The sequence below is a fragment of the Peromyscus eremicus genome, chromosome 3 (assembly GCF_949786415.1).
Source record: "Peromyscus eremicus chromosome 3, PerEre_H2_v1, whole genome shotgun sequence".
Lineage (NCBI taxonomy): Eukaryota > Metazoa > Chordata > Mammalia > Rodentia > Cricetidae > Peromyscus > Peromyscus eremicus.
The window spans coordinates 41,047,229-41,060,052 of record NC_081418.1 but is presented as its reverse complement, the minus strand read 5'-3'; the positions used below and the strand labels follow the sequence as shown (position 1 = coordinate 41,060,052).

General features: G+C 40.5%; 1 protein-coding gene across 1 annotated transcript in view; it reads left to right on the top strand.

The window, feature by feature from the left end:
- Window positions 1-12,824, top strand: part of Tnpo3 (transportin 3) — an 83,964-nt gene that overhangs the window by 58,749 nt on the left and 12,391 nt on the right. Inside the window, exons 14-21 of the mRNA XM_059257488.1 lie at window positions 1,256-1,332; window positions 2,448-2,508; window positions 3,629-3,769; window positions 5,134-5,250; window positions 6,690-6,784; window positions 8,535-8,691; window positions 8,866-9,033; window positions 11,874-11,986. Coding sequence (XP_059113471.1) covers window positions 1,256-1,332; window positions 2,448-2,508; window positions 3,629-3,769; window positions 5,134-5,250; window positions 6,690-6,784; window positions 8,535-8,691; window positions 8,866-9,033; window positions 11,874-11,986 — 929 coding nt within the window. The remainder of the gene's footprint in view (window positions 1-1,255; window positions 1,333-2,447; window positions 2,509-3,628; window positions 3,770-5,133; window positions 5,251-6,689; window positions 6,785-8,534; window positions 8,692-8,865; window positions 9,034-11,873; window positions 11,987-12,824) is intronic.

Sequence of the window (12,824 nt, the reverse complement as noted above, 5' to 3'; positions counted from 1 at the left end):
GTGAGACTGTCTCAAGGAAAGAAAACCTGTAGTCTACCATATTTTGTTGAAGAACACTTTAAAGCTGTCGGCTGTTCCCTAACTGCATTTCTAGAGCAATAACAATAGACATACTAATGGACGTTTTAGAACTTGCCATATGGTCCTGAAGTTCATCTGTAATGATCTGCACTGCTAGCAGTATTTAAGGAATTTTGGGGTGTTTTTGTTTTGTTTTGTTTTGGTTTTTTTTGTTTTTCGAGACAAAGTTTCTCTGTGTAGCTTTGCTCCTTTCCTGGAACTCACTTGGTAGCCCAGGCTGGCCTGGAACTCACAGAGATCCGCCTGGCTCTGCCTCCCGAGTGCTGGGATTAAAGGCGTGCGCCACCACCGCCCGGCTTGTATTTAAGGAATTTTAGGAAAGAGAATGAGAGACAGTTTGCTTAAAAAAGTAATCATCTTAACACTTTATATTAAATAAAACTAAAATATAAGTTGGGTATGGTGACAGCCGCCTATCATCCCAGTAGTTAAGTACTGAGGCAAAAGCTAGCCTGGGCTACATAGGAAGACTTGTCTGAAACTTAAAACAAACTGAGATAGGAAGATGGCTCAGTGGGTCAAGGTGCTTGCCACTAAGCTTGAGGACCTAAATTTGATCCCTAGGACCCACATGGTAGGAGGGAACTGATTCCAACAAATTTTCTTGGACCTCCACATGCATTCCATGGAACTTACATGTCTCTCCCCACACCCAACTAAATGAAGGTTTTTTTAAAAGCTGCATATAAGGACTGGAAAGATATAGCTCAGAAGTTAAGAGCACTTGCTGTTCTTGTAGAAGACCTGGGTTCAGTTCTTAGCACCCTCTTCTGGCTTTCTTAGGCACCAGGCTGCCTCACACACAGTATATATACATGAGTATACATTCATAAACAAACACTCACAACCTTAAATATTTTTTAGATAAATATAAATGTTACATATATTAAGTATACAGTAACAGTGTACAGTTTAGTAAGATATGGACATTATCTTAATCATAGGTAAATGGAGAAAAATAAAATGCTGTTTTGCCCTCCCAAGTGATCAGATAGTAAATAGACTGCTAATATGCTGTCTAATCCAGGGCACAAGACAGAGGAAAGTAATTTGCAAATAAGAAAGTTGTACCATTTGAGTAATTTTTCAGGCAGAAGTTGAGGGTTCATATATAAGAATGTCTACTGCAGTATTCACTAAAGGTCTGTGTGTGTTAACGTCTTTGTCTCTTCAGCTGTTGTCTCAGGAGCCCAGCAATGGCATATCTTCAGATCCCACTGTGTTCTTAGATCGCCTGGCAGTAATATTTAGGTAAGAAGGGAAGGTCTAGAGTTAAAATAAAAGCACAAATGGAACACCAAAATAAGCAAGCCATAGTGAAGGTACAAGCCTATAATCCCAGTTCTTGGGAGATGGAGGCTGGAAGATGAGAAGTTGAAGGTCATGCTTACTACATAGCAAGCTGAGGCCAGTCTAGACTACATAGGAAGATCCTGTCTCTGATCCTGCCCTGCTACACACACACACACACACACACACACACACACACACTGTCATCACCATCATCACTGTCTCTTTGGTCATTGATTCTCAATTTGGTCAGTGATTCTCAAGCTTCCCTCTGACTCTTCTTCAAATTAGTGGGCTGTAGAACAAGACAGAGGAGTTGAATTTGACATTTTGTTTGTGGATCCATAACATGTATCATAGGTTCAGACTAGAACAATGGCTACTTGTTATACTATAGTTCTTAGAGCCTTTTCACTTTGTTTGTTTTTCAGGACAGGGTTTCTCTGTGTAACAGCCCTGGTTGTCCTGGAACTCACTCTGTAGACCAGGCTGGCCTCAAATTCAAAAGAGATCCGCCTGCCTCTGCCTCTCGCGTGCTGGGATTAAAGGTGTGCACCACGACCGCCTGGGCTTTTGTTGTTTTGAGACAGGATCTTATGATGTAACCTTAGCTGGCCTGGAACTTGGTGTGTAGACCAAGCTGACCTCAAATTCATAAAGATCTGCCTGTGTTTGCCTCCCAAGTGCTGGGATCAAATGTGTGCATTACCACACCTAGCAGAACTTTCTGTGTTTTAATGCTCAGGGTAGGTTTAATGTATTTTTATTAATTTGGAAACAAACACATTTAGGTTTATAAAGAGGAATAACAGAAAAAGTAGTAGAGCCTGCCCTGCAGCCTATGTAACCAGAGTTGCATGGAATTTGCTTTTTCTGGTAGAAGTGACTTAGTGACAGTTTGATGTTTGTGTATCGGGGGTTGGCTGTAAGTATGCTTGTTTTTGCTTGAAATGGGGCTAGAAGAAAACTGCTGATGTGAGTAAATGACTCCACCACCTGATTTTATGAGCAGAGAGTGAGGGCTGGGTTCTCAGATAAATTTCCTTTCACTGTTTGGGGCTATTGTCTTTTCCCAGACACACCAATCCTATTGTAGAAAATGGACAGACTCATCCATGCCAAAAAGTCATACAGGAAGTAAGTACTAATGGATACTTTTTTCTTTTCCCTTTAAGGCTTTGAAGAACTGGGTTGAGGAGACGCTGTCTTTCATGTTCATAGGGAGATTTATTTTGTTGGCATGTCTTGATGATAATAAAATGATTGGGAAATTCACTGAAAACCAGAGAGGTAGAAGAAGTTCTAAGATTAACTAATTGCTAGGAGGCTTAATGAGTCGTAGCCTAATATTTTTGACAAAGTCAGTGGCATTAGCTTTCCCTTTGTATAATCCTCCCTTGTGCTTTGTTCACTCAGGATAATATGAGGATCAAGAGGCATGGGGTTGTTTGTTAGTTTGCTTGCATATTGTTTTATAAATTGTGTGTTTATATGCATATGCACTCGCCATGGCACAGAGATCAGAGGACAACCTGCAAGAGTTAGTTCTCTCCTTGCACTGTGTGTTGCTTAGGGATTTAATTCAGGGCATAAGTTTTGGTGGCAAATGCCTTTACTGCTGAACGATCTCTACAGCCAGAGCCATGATTTCTAGAAGTGCATTGCAAACTTTAGAGGTTACATAGATACTAGATATCCTTAAATTAAGCTTTCAGTGTAGCAGATAACTATTCATAACCCCAGTCCTTTTGTTTGTTTTCTGCTTTCCTGGAGCTTTCTTTAAATATTTTTTTCCTCTGTATGCTTTTTTATCCTCACTAAGGAAGTCTGAAATTAAGGAAAATGTGTATCTGATTTTTATAAGGTTGGAGTTGGTGGTCTTGTTCTAAAGAGTCACTGTGTTTCTCTCAAGAAGCAGTTGGGTTTTAGTGTTGTGTAATATATGAACTTGTGCATATCTATACACATACTGGCCAAATCAGGCCATGTTACTACTATAAAGAAAATCTTATCCAAATCAGACAGGTGTAATAATGTATGCTGTAATCCCAGTAACTCAGGAGGCTGATGCAGGAAGATTGTGAGGTGAAGCCAGCCTGGGCCACCTAGTGAGCTGAAGGCCAGTCTGGGCTATGGTGTAAGACTAATAATAATAATATTTACTTAACTTAAACAAAATCAGGTATTACCTATTTAGGATTATTTTCTCAGCTATTCGTCAATATGCATTCTTTCTCTTACTTTACTTTTGACTCAGATTTGGCCAGTTTTGTCTGAGACTCTAAATAAGCACCGTGCTGACAATCGGATTGTAGAGCGTTGTTGCCGATGCCTGCGCTTCGCTGTTCGTTGTGTAGGCAAAGGGTCTGCAGCCCTGCTCCAGCCACTAGTCACACAGGTAAGCTTTCTGTGAGAGGGACACGAGGTGTACAGAACTGTACCTTCAGGGCAAAAACTGTTGATTGATTGATTTAGAAAGGAAAATGTATTTTCATAAATACGTGCACGAAGTCGGTATGCTGTCTAGAGAAGCAGCCCGTAGAGTGGGAGTCTGAAGAGACTGGCTAAAATTGTGTGAAGAGAATGACTCATGCCCAGCCTTTATGTGTCAGTGGCAAACATCTTATTTTTAATTAATATCTTTGGGGAAAGTGAAACAAGTCAAACTCTGCTGTTCACCCAGTTCTCTTTTATTTGTCAAAAATAAATTTGATTCACTTCTTTTTTGCCCAAGTGGTAGTATACATGCATGTGTGTAGGGAGAGTGCTGTCCAGAGTTAAAGAGTGTCTTCCTCAATCAAGCTTTACTTTTCTTGTTGAGGTAGAGTCTCTCCCTGAACCTGGAGATCCTGGCTATTCTAGGGAGGTAGCCAGCTTGCTCCAGGGGTGCCCTGCCTGCCTCCCAAGTGTTGGGATTACAAGTGGCCGCCACACCTGCCCAACTTTTACATGGGTTCTGGGGATCCGAACTCTGGTCCTAAAGCTTGTGCTTTTATCCATGAGTCGTCTTCCCAGTCCCAGTCTGATTCTTTTAATCATTAAGATTGGCAAGTAATTGTGCTGGTGTGATTTGAAGTAGTAACATTTAGACCTATATGAAACACTTATCCTTAGACCATTAAATAATTTGTATTGATATTAACCTCCCAGTGTCAGGACAGCACATTTAAGCTTTGTGGGGGTGGGGTGGGTATTTTAGTGCTTTAAAAAAAAAAAAAGAGGGCTGGGCATAGTAGTACAGACCTTTAATCCTAGACATGAGACCATATTTTGGAAATACTACCCTGAGAACTAAATTGCTTGTAGTTGAAGTATTTGACAGTTCTTTTAACATTGTCTTTGGAAGGAAACCAGTCAAAGGTATGAAGGAACTCTTTAAAAAGAAAACCTGAAAATTAAGAAGTTGAGCCTTGTGTTTCAGAATGTGTTGCCAACAAACTGTAATGCTTTGCCTTTAAGACAAAAACCTGGAGAGATGGCTCCGAGGTTAAGAGCACTGGCTGCTCTTCCAGAGGTCCTAAGTTCAATCTACCAGCAACCTACATGGTGTTTTACAGACATCTGTAATAAGATCTGGTGCCCTCTTATGGCATGCAGGCATACATGCAGGCAGAACACTGTATACATAATAAATAAATAAATCTTTTTTAAAAAAAAGAGAGAAAAGCCCCATCTGATTTTCTTCCTGGAGATAGATTATTGATACTTGAGATACTTTCTGAAGGGTGAGAGATGAGTTGACTAGATAATTTCTTCTTGCAGATGGTGAATGTGTATCGTGTACATCAGCATTCCTGTTTCCTGTACCTTGGCAGTATCCTTGTGGATGAGTACGGCATGGAAGAAGGCTGTCGGCAAGGATTATTAGACATGCTCCAGGTATATTTTTCTTGTAGAGAATATGCCAGGCCTTCCTTGTGGACTGAAAACCTTTGCTGGGTCTTTTTTATTCTTATCACAACCACAGTATGTCGATTTTCTAGTGTCGGGGAGATAGACACTTGGTGATTGTTTTTCCTTTTTCTATTTATTTATTTTAGACAAGGTCTAAATATGGCCCAGGCTAGTCTCAAATTCACAGAGATCTGCCTGCCTCTACCCTCCAAGTACTGAGATTATAAGCTTACACTGCTTTGCCTTGCTTTTTAATTCCTTACTGTGTTTGTTGGGGTGTGGGGTACACATATCACCACAGAGTGTGGAAGTCAGAGGACAGCTTGTGGGAGTTGATTCTTCCTTCCGTTGTGTGGGTCCAGAAGATCAAACTCAGATATCGGCTTTGATGACTAGACAGCATCTAGTACATATATAAAGTGTCTTCACTAATGCTGGGACTGGCAAGATGGCTCAGCAAGTAAGGGCACTTGCTGTTCTTGCAGAGGACCTGAATTCAATTCCCAGCACCCACATGGTGGCTTTCAGCCATCCATAACTCCAGTTTCAGGGAATCTGATGCTACCTTCTGACCTCCAAAGACACCCGGAATGTAGATGGTGTACATATATAATATGCAGGCAAAACACTCATACGCATAAAACAATCCTTTAAAAAAAATCTTTTTTTTTTGTTTTTTTTAAATTTCTAATTCTGTGCCAAGTATGAGGATTACTGTGAGTTTGAGACCAACCTGGGTATACTGTGACTCTAGTTTCAGGAGCTCTGACACCATCTTCTAAAATAAATAGATTTTTAAGTGGGGAATGGGACACAGTCAATTGGTCAGTGAGCAAGTCAGTCTGTTCACTATCATCAACTGAAATCTGTACTTTCATCCCTTTCTGAAGTGTCTTCTGTGTGTGTGATGTGTGTTGTATGTGTGGTATACACATCAATGTGCAGGTGTGTGTGTATTACGCATTTGGAGACCAGAGTAGAGCATCAGATGTCTTTCTCCTGCCTTCTGCCTATTACCTTGAGACAGGGTCTCTCACTGAAGCAGAAGCGGACTTCTACAAGGCCGGCTGGCTAGTAAGTCTTAGGATCTGTCTGTCTAAGCCCGCAAAGTCGAGGTTATAGGTGTGTCCAGGCACACCTGACTTCTTATGCAGGCACTGGAGATCCAGAATCAGTTCCTCAAACTTGCGTAGCGAGTGCTCTTCCCCACTCCTTTTTTCTTTTCTTTCTTTCTTTTTTTTTTTTTAACGTATAAGCTTATTCTTTGAATTGGGCAAGAGTTCTCTTTTTCTCTTCTTCTCATTATAATCTTGACTTTCCTATGTGTGTCTAATACTCTTTATATGTGCTGTGATGTTTGGCAAGTCTGAATATTTTGATATTTATGTATAAGCATTTGTTTTAAAATTACTGTTCTGTTCTAGGCCCTATGCATTCCCACCTTTCAGCTCCTAGAACAGCAGAATGGCCTCCAAAATCACCCCGACACTGTAGATGACCTGTTCAGGTTAGCTACCCGGTAAGTCCTTCTGAAGAACAAGACTTTTTAATGTTAATTGCTCATCTCTTGTCACTGCTTAATTTTGGCACCTGACATTTTATTATTTCCTTCTCTATAAAATGAGGTCATTGGGAAAAGTAGCTTACTGATTCATAACCTTTTTGTGAGCTGGCCTATCTCCAGAGGTGAGGAAGTATTGGGTGGGAACAGAAAAGGAATATGCACAAGATAGAAATGTACTTAGGTGGGCTAGGAATGTGTCTAAGTAGAGACTGAGCTCAATGCCCACTATCAAATGGAGAAAAAAAAAAAAAGGTGCTAACCCAGTGTCTTAGTGGGTTACTATTACTGTGATGAAACGCTATGACCAAAAGCAACTTGGGGAGGACAGGGTTTATTTCACTCACAGTTTCATATAACAGTTCATCATCAAAAGCAGTGCAGGCAGGAACTCAAGCAGGGTAGGAACCTGGAGGCAGGAGCTGATGTAGAGGCCATGGAGAAATGCTTACTAGCTTGCTCCCCATGGCTTGCTCAGCCTGCTTCCTTATGGAACCCAGGACTATTAGGCAAGAGTTGGCCTCACCCACAATAGGCTGGGCCCTCCCACATCAATCACTAATTAAGAAAATGCTTTACAGGCTTGCCTACAGCCTGATCTTACGGAGGCATTTTCTCATTTGAGACTCCTTCCTCTGATGACTCTAGCTTGTGTCAAGTTGACATAAAACTAGCCAGCACACACAGATAATCCCCCAGTAGTGTTACTGTTCCATGATGCTCTCATTATTTCATGCTTCACTCTACTTGAAGAAACTGAACATCCTTCAGATATAATCTTGTCTTAGAACTAATTCCTAGTTTTTGTTGTTGTTTGTTTGTTTTAAAGGCATGTTCTCCCTGTGTGTCCCTGACTGGTCTGAAAGCTATGTAGACCACCCTGGCTGATATCTGCCTGCTAGAATTAAAGATGCACACCACCATGCCCAGCTTCCTCTGACTGTTAATTGCTTTTCCTCTTCTGTGATGAAATACCCCGACAGGCAGCTTAAGGAAGAAAGGGTTTATTTTGCTCACAGTTTGCTGTTTTAGTCTGTCACAGTGGGGAGTTAGAGCTGGAAGCAGCTGTTCCCACTGCCTCCACATGAGAGAGCAGAGAGCAGTGAATCTTGTGCTCAGCTGCCTTTCTCCTCTCTGCACCCTAAGACCCAACCCAGAGAATGGTGCCACCCCAGTTAGCCTACCCAAGATAATCCCCCACAGATGCCCAGAATCCTGTCTCCCAGGGAGTCCACATCTCAGTGAGTTGAAATTGAGATTAGCCATTTCACTAGTATGCTGCCCCCCGCCGTATTTATTTATTTTTTAATAAATAAGAGTTTTTAAGGAATAACTTCAGGTTCCTAGCAAAATGTAGTGAAAAGCATGGTTTCCCTATTCCTTTTGTGGCCCCCACATGCATGTGCACACACCTTCCCTTTTATCAGCATTCTCCTCCAGAGTAGTCGTTTATTCAAATCCATTCTCCTACATTTATATATTATTGAAACACGAAGTTGAGAGTGGACATTAGGATTCACTTCTGATGTTGTACATTCTGGGTTTTAAGAAGGGTCCAATGACTAGTTACCACTGGACAACTGCTGAATGTCTTCTGTGCTCTCTTTTAACCCTCCTTCCCTATAGGTCCTAGTAGCCGGTGGCCTTTACTGTTTCCATGCTTTTTATCCTTTATCTTGTTAATACCTAACTTCTCCTCACATACCAGATTCATTCAACGTAGCCCTGTCACCTTACTGAGGAGCCAAGTAGTCATCCCGATCTTACAGTGGGCCATTGCGTCTACCACCTTGGACCATCGAGATGCCAATTGTAGTGTCATGAGGTTCCTACGAGACCTCATCCACACAGGAGTAGCAAATGATGTGAGTATAAACATACATTTTCTGCTTCATGACTTTTTTCTATCTATCTTGTTTGTGTACTCACTGACCAAGTTACTAACTTCTAGATCTCAGATATCTGTGTTAAGTGCTGTATGCTGTACAAAATAGTCTAAAATGATCCTTGTTCTAGTCTGTGTTCCTGTTTTCTTACAGCATGAAGAAGATTTTGAATTGCGGAAGGAACTGATTGGACAGGTGATGAACCAACTCGGACAGCAGCTTGTAAGCCAGTTGCTCCACACATGCTGCTTCTGTCTCCCCCCGTATACCTTACCAGACGTCGCTGAAGTACTCTGGGAGATCATGCAGGTTGACAGACCGGTAAGTTTCTTTCGGAAGGTGCCCATTCTCATAGTCCCTAAACCTAATAAGCTCTGAACCAGCTGCTGTATTGTATATGTCCTTGGAACCAAATTTAGGTACATTGCTAAACTTAATTTGAAAGTAAAGGGGCCATAGAAAGCCAGTCATTCCTTACTGGAGTCATTCCTTACTGAAAGTATGTTTGTGTCACTTCCATGAGGTTTATAATGTGCATCACCAGAAGTGGGTCCTAAGCTTTGGATTGGTTGACTTGTGTCAAGTCCATGAAAAACCTATTCATTTGTGAGAGATACTTACATATTAGCTATATACAGTTGAAGATTATTTAAGAAGTGTACAATCACTCTGGACTCTATACTGGACTATGTTGGTTCTTGTGATAAATTAACCAGAGTATTTGTAAGGATACAAGTATTAGAAGTAAACCACATTGTCTACACCTGGATTGATTTCCCCCTTTGGATCTATTTGACCAGGTCCTTTTTCCACTTGATTATTAAAAAGAAAATAGTGGAGGGGCTGCTCACACATGCTAAGGATGTAGTATACTACTTGTCTATACCCCTGGCCTTGGATATGTCAACCCTCATGCTCAGGGAGGTGACAGATGCTGTAGTCATATGACCCTCGCTTCCTTCAAGTAATTTCAGTACCAGCCATACAGTCATTAATGATGCTATACCTACTATATAAAAAAGTTTTGGTTTATTTTTATTTTATGTGTGTGTGAATGCCTGTATGTACGTATGTTTACAACACATGTACCTGGTACCTGTAGGGGCCAGAAGAGGGCATTGATTCCCTTGGAACTACACTAACAGACAGTTGTGAGTTACTGAGAACCAAACCATAGTCTCTTAACCAGAGTCCTCTTTCTAGCTACCATGTCAGAACTTTGAGAGTAATAGCCTGTAAATTAGTTTGAAAAATATGATTTCTAGTTTTTAATATTAATAGAGGAAAATACATAGTAGGACTTAAAATGAACTGTCTTCCAGAACCAGTAAATAAATAAATAATAAAAATACATGATGGTACTATAGTTTCCATTGTTATTTGTTTAGTGCATGTATGTTCAGAAGTAGATATTACAAGGAAACTGAATGAATTTAATTTCTGGGAAGGGTGAATTTAAAATCTTGATTCTTGATTCATATTATATGTATTATATATATGCTTTCTGACATGGTTTCTGTATCACCTGACCCAGAAATCAAACATCCATGACTCTTTTCCCAAGAAATAGGGGCATGCATGCCTGTGTGTGTGTGTGTGTGTGTGTGTGTGTGTGTGTGTGTGTGTGTGTGAGAGAGAGAGAGAGAGAGAGAGAGAGTTAATGAAGTGTTTTTGTTTTATCACTACCAGTGTAATAATGTTTAAAGGAACTTTTAAAGCACATGGTTTAAGCAACTTAGATTTAGTTAATTATATAGTTTTAGCATGTTCTTAATTAAGTATCACATTTCATACTATTAACAAAAAAAATATGTATATAGATACCTAGAGTAGGAGGTCCATTTAGACCATGGGTACCATTATGAAAACTTGTAAAGGAAAACTCATTTGCAGAATTCTAAATTCCTTATTTTTCTATCTGTTCCATTGCTTTAAAAATACAGGTACGGGGTTGGGGATTTAGCTCAGTGGTAGAGAGCTTGCCTAGCAAGCACAAGGCCCTGGGTTCAGTCCTCAGCTCCAAAAAAAAAAAAAAAAAAGGAAAAAATAAATAAATAAAAATACAGGTACATAATGGCACATACTATAATCCCAGCTAATCTCAGCATTTGGGAGCTAGAGACAGGATCACCACAGGTTTAAGGCAAGCCTAGTTACATAGTGAATTTCAGATCAGCCAAGGATTCGTTTAGTCCATGTTACAGAAACAAAGAAAAAAGAGACAGTGTGAGTGCATGTGCAAAGAGGGTATATGTATGTGTGTCTGTGTGTCTTGTTGATGTTTAACTAATTTTTTATTTTTCTTAAGACAGGAGCTGACTATATAGCCTAAGCTAGTCTGGAATTCCCTATGTAACACAGGCTGGCCAGAAATTCTAAGTCCTTCTGCATTAAAGGCATGTGTCTCTACACCTGGCCTCATAGTGTGGGCTGGAGATACGGCTCAGCAGTTAAGAGCACTAGTTGTTGATTCCCATCACCCACATGGTGGCTCACAACCATCTGCAATTCCAGTTCCAGGAGGTCTTACACCCTCTTCTGGCTTCCACAGGCACTGCACTCTGTGGTACACAGACACGTATGCAGGCAATATACTCACCCATACATACACATACAGTAAAATAAAAAAAAATTTTAAGCTGTTGTGGAACAGTCATCATCAATATTCTAATTATACCTTGCTTATCTATAACATCCATAAGTGTTCTTCATTTCTTCATCATTTGATTTGCTCTTTTCTAAGCTTCTTCCTGTCTTCTCAAAGTTAGACTACAGGAACATGCTAGCAGCACCTTTTCTCACTGGATATTCTCCTTGGACTTTCTGATGTTTACTTTGAATTGCTTTTGGTCTTTCAAGAGTTTTCTGGTACCCAGTAATTTTTTTTTAAATAAATATGTTAATGGTAGGAACAGACCAAGAGTCTGATCCAGAAGAGACTTCACTTGCAAGGTATGGTTGACCTCTGCTCCTCTGAGGAGAAGCTAGGCGTGCTTTTGCAGAGTTCATCAACCCAGAGTGTCTGAAGGCCTAAGATAATATTTTGCTAATCTTGTTTGGCCTGACTCAAGAGAATTCCTCTGGGGTCGGTTAGTATCTGTAGGGTACCTAGTAAGTAATTTTACCTCCTTTTAAAATTCGTATCCAATTTCTCTATACAGACTTTCTGTCGGTGGCTAGAGAATTCCTTGAAAGGTTTGCCAAAGGAGACAACTGTGGGAGCTGTCACAGTGACACATAAACAACTTACAGATTTCCACAAGCAAGTCACGAGGTGAGAGACGCTGGGGCTTTATGAAAGGGAGGCAGTGGCTGCCAGCGTTATGTAGAAAAAACAACTGCTTAGATTTCCATTCCACCAGTTGGCATAGAAAGTCATTGGGTGGCAATATCATTGTGCTGTATGTTTGTCACTTACACATATAACTAGCTAACCTTGAGGAGATCTATCTTTGCTGTTCAAATCCTTAGTTCTCATAATATTTGATATTTAGTGGTGAAGAACACAGATCCATGCATGAACAAGGAAGCATTTTTGTCTATAAAACATTAAGAGTGATGTAGAATTCAGTTAATCACCTGTTGTGCCTGTCTTAGTTAGGGTTTCTATTGCTGTGAAGAGACACCATGACCATGGCAACTTTTTTCTTTTCTTTTCTTTTTTTTTTTTTTTTTAACTTTTTTTTCCCCCCAAAGATTGATTGATTGATTGATTGATTGATTGATTGATTGATTGATTGTGTATACAGTGTTCTTTTGCATGTATCCCTGCAGGCCAGAAGAGGGAGCCAGGTCTCATTATAGATGGTTATGAGCCACCATGTGGGTGCTGGAAATTGAACTCAGGACCTCTGGAAGAACAGCCAGTGCTCTTAACCTCTGATCCATCTCTCCACCCCAATGGCAACTCTTATAAAGAAAAACATTTAATTGGGGTGGCTTACAGTTCAGAGGTTTTGTCCACTATGACAGGGAGCATGGCAGCTGAAAGTGTGACTTTGTGCAGGCAGACATAATGCTGGAAAATTCTACATCTTAATCTAAAGGCAACAGAAAGTGAACTGAGACACTAGGCATGGCTTGGGACCTCAAAGCTCACCCCCACAGTGACA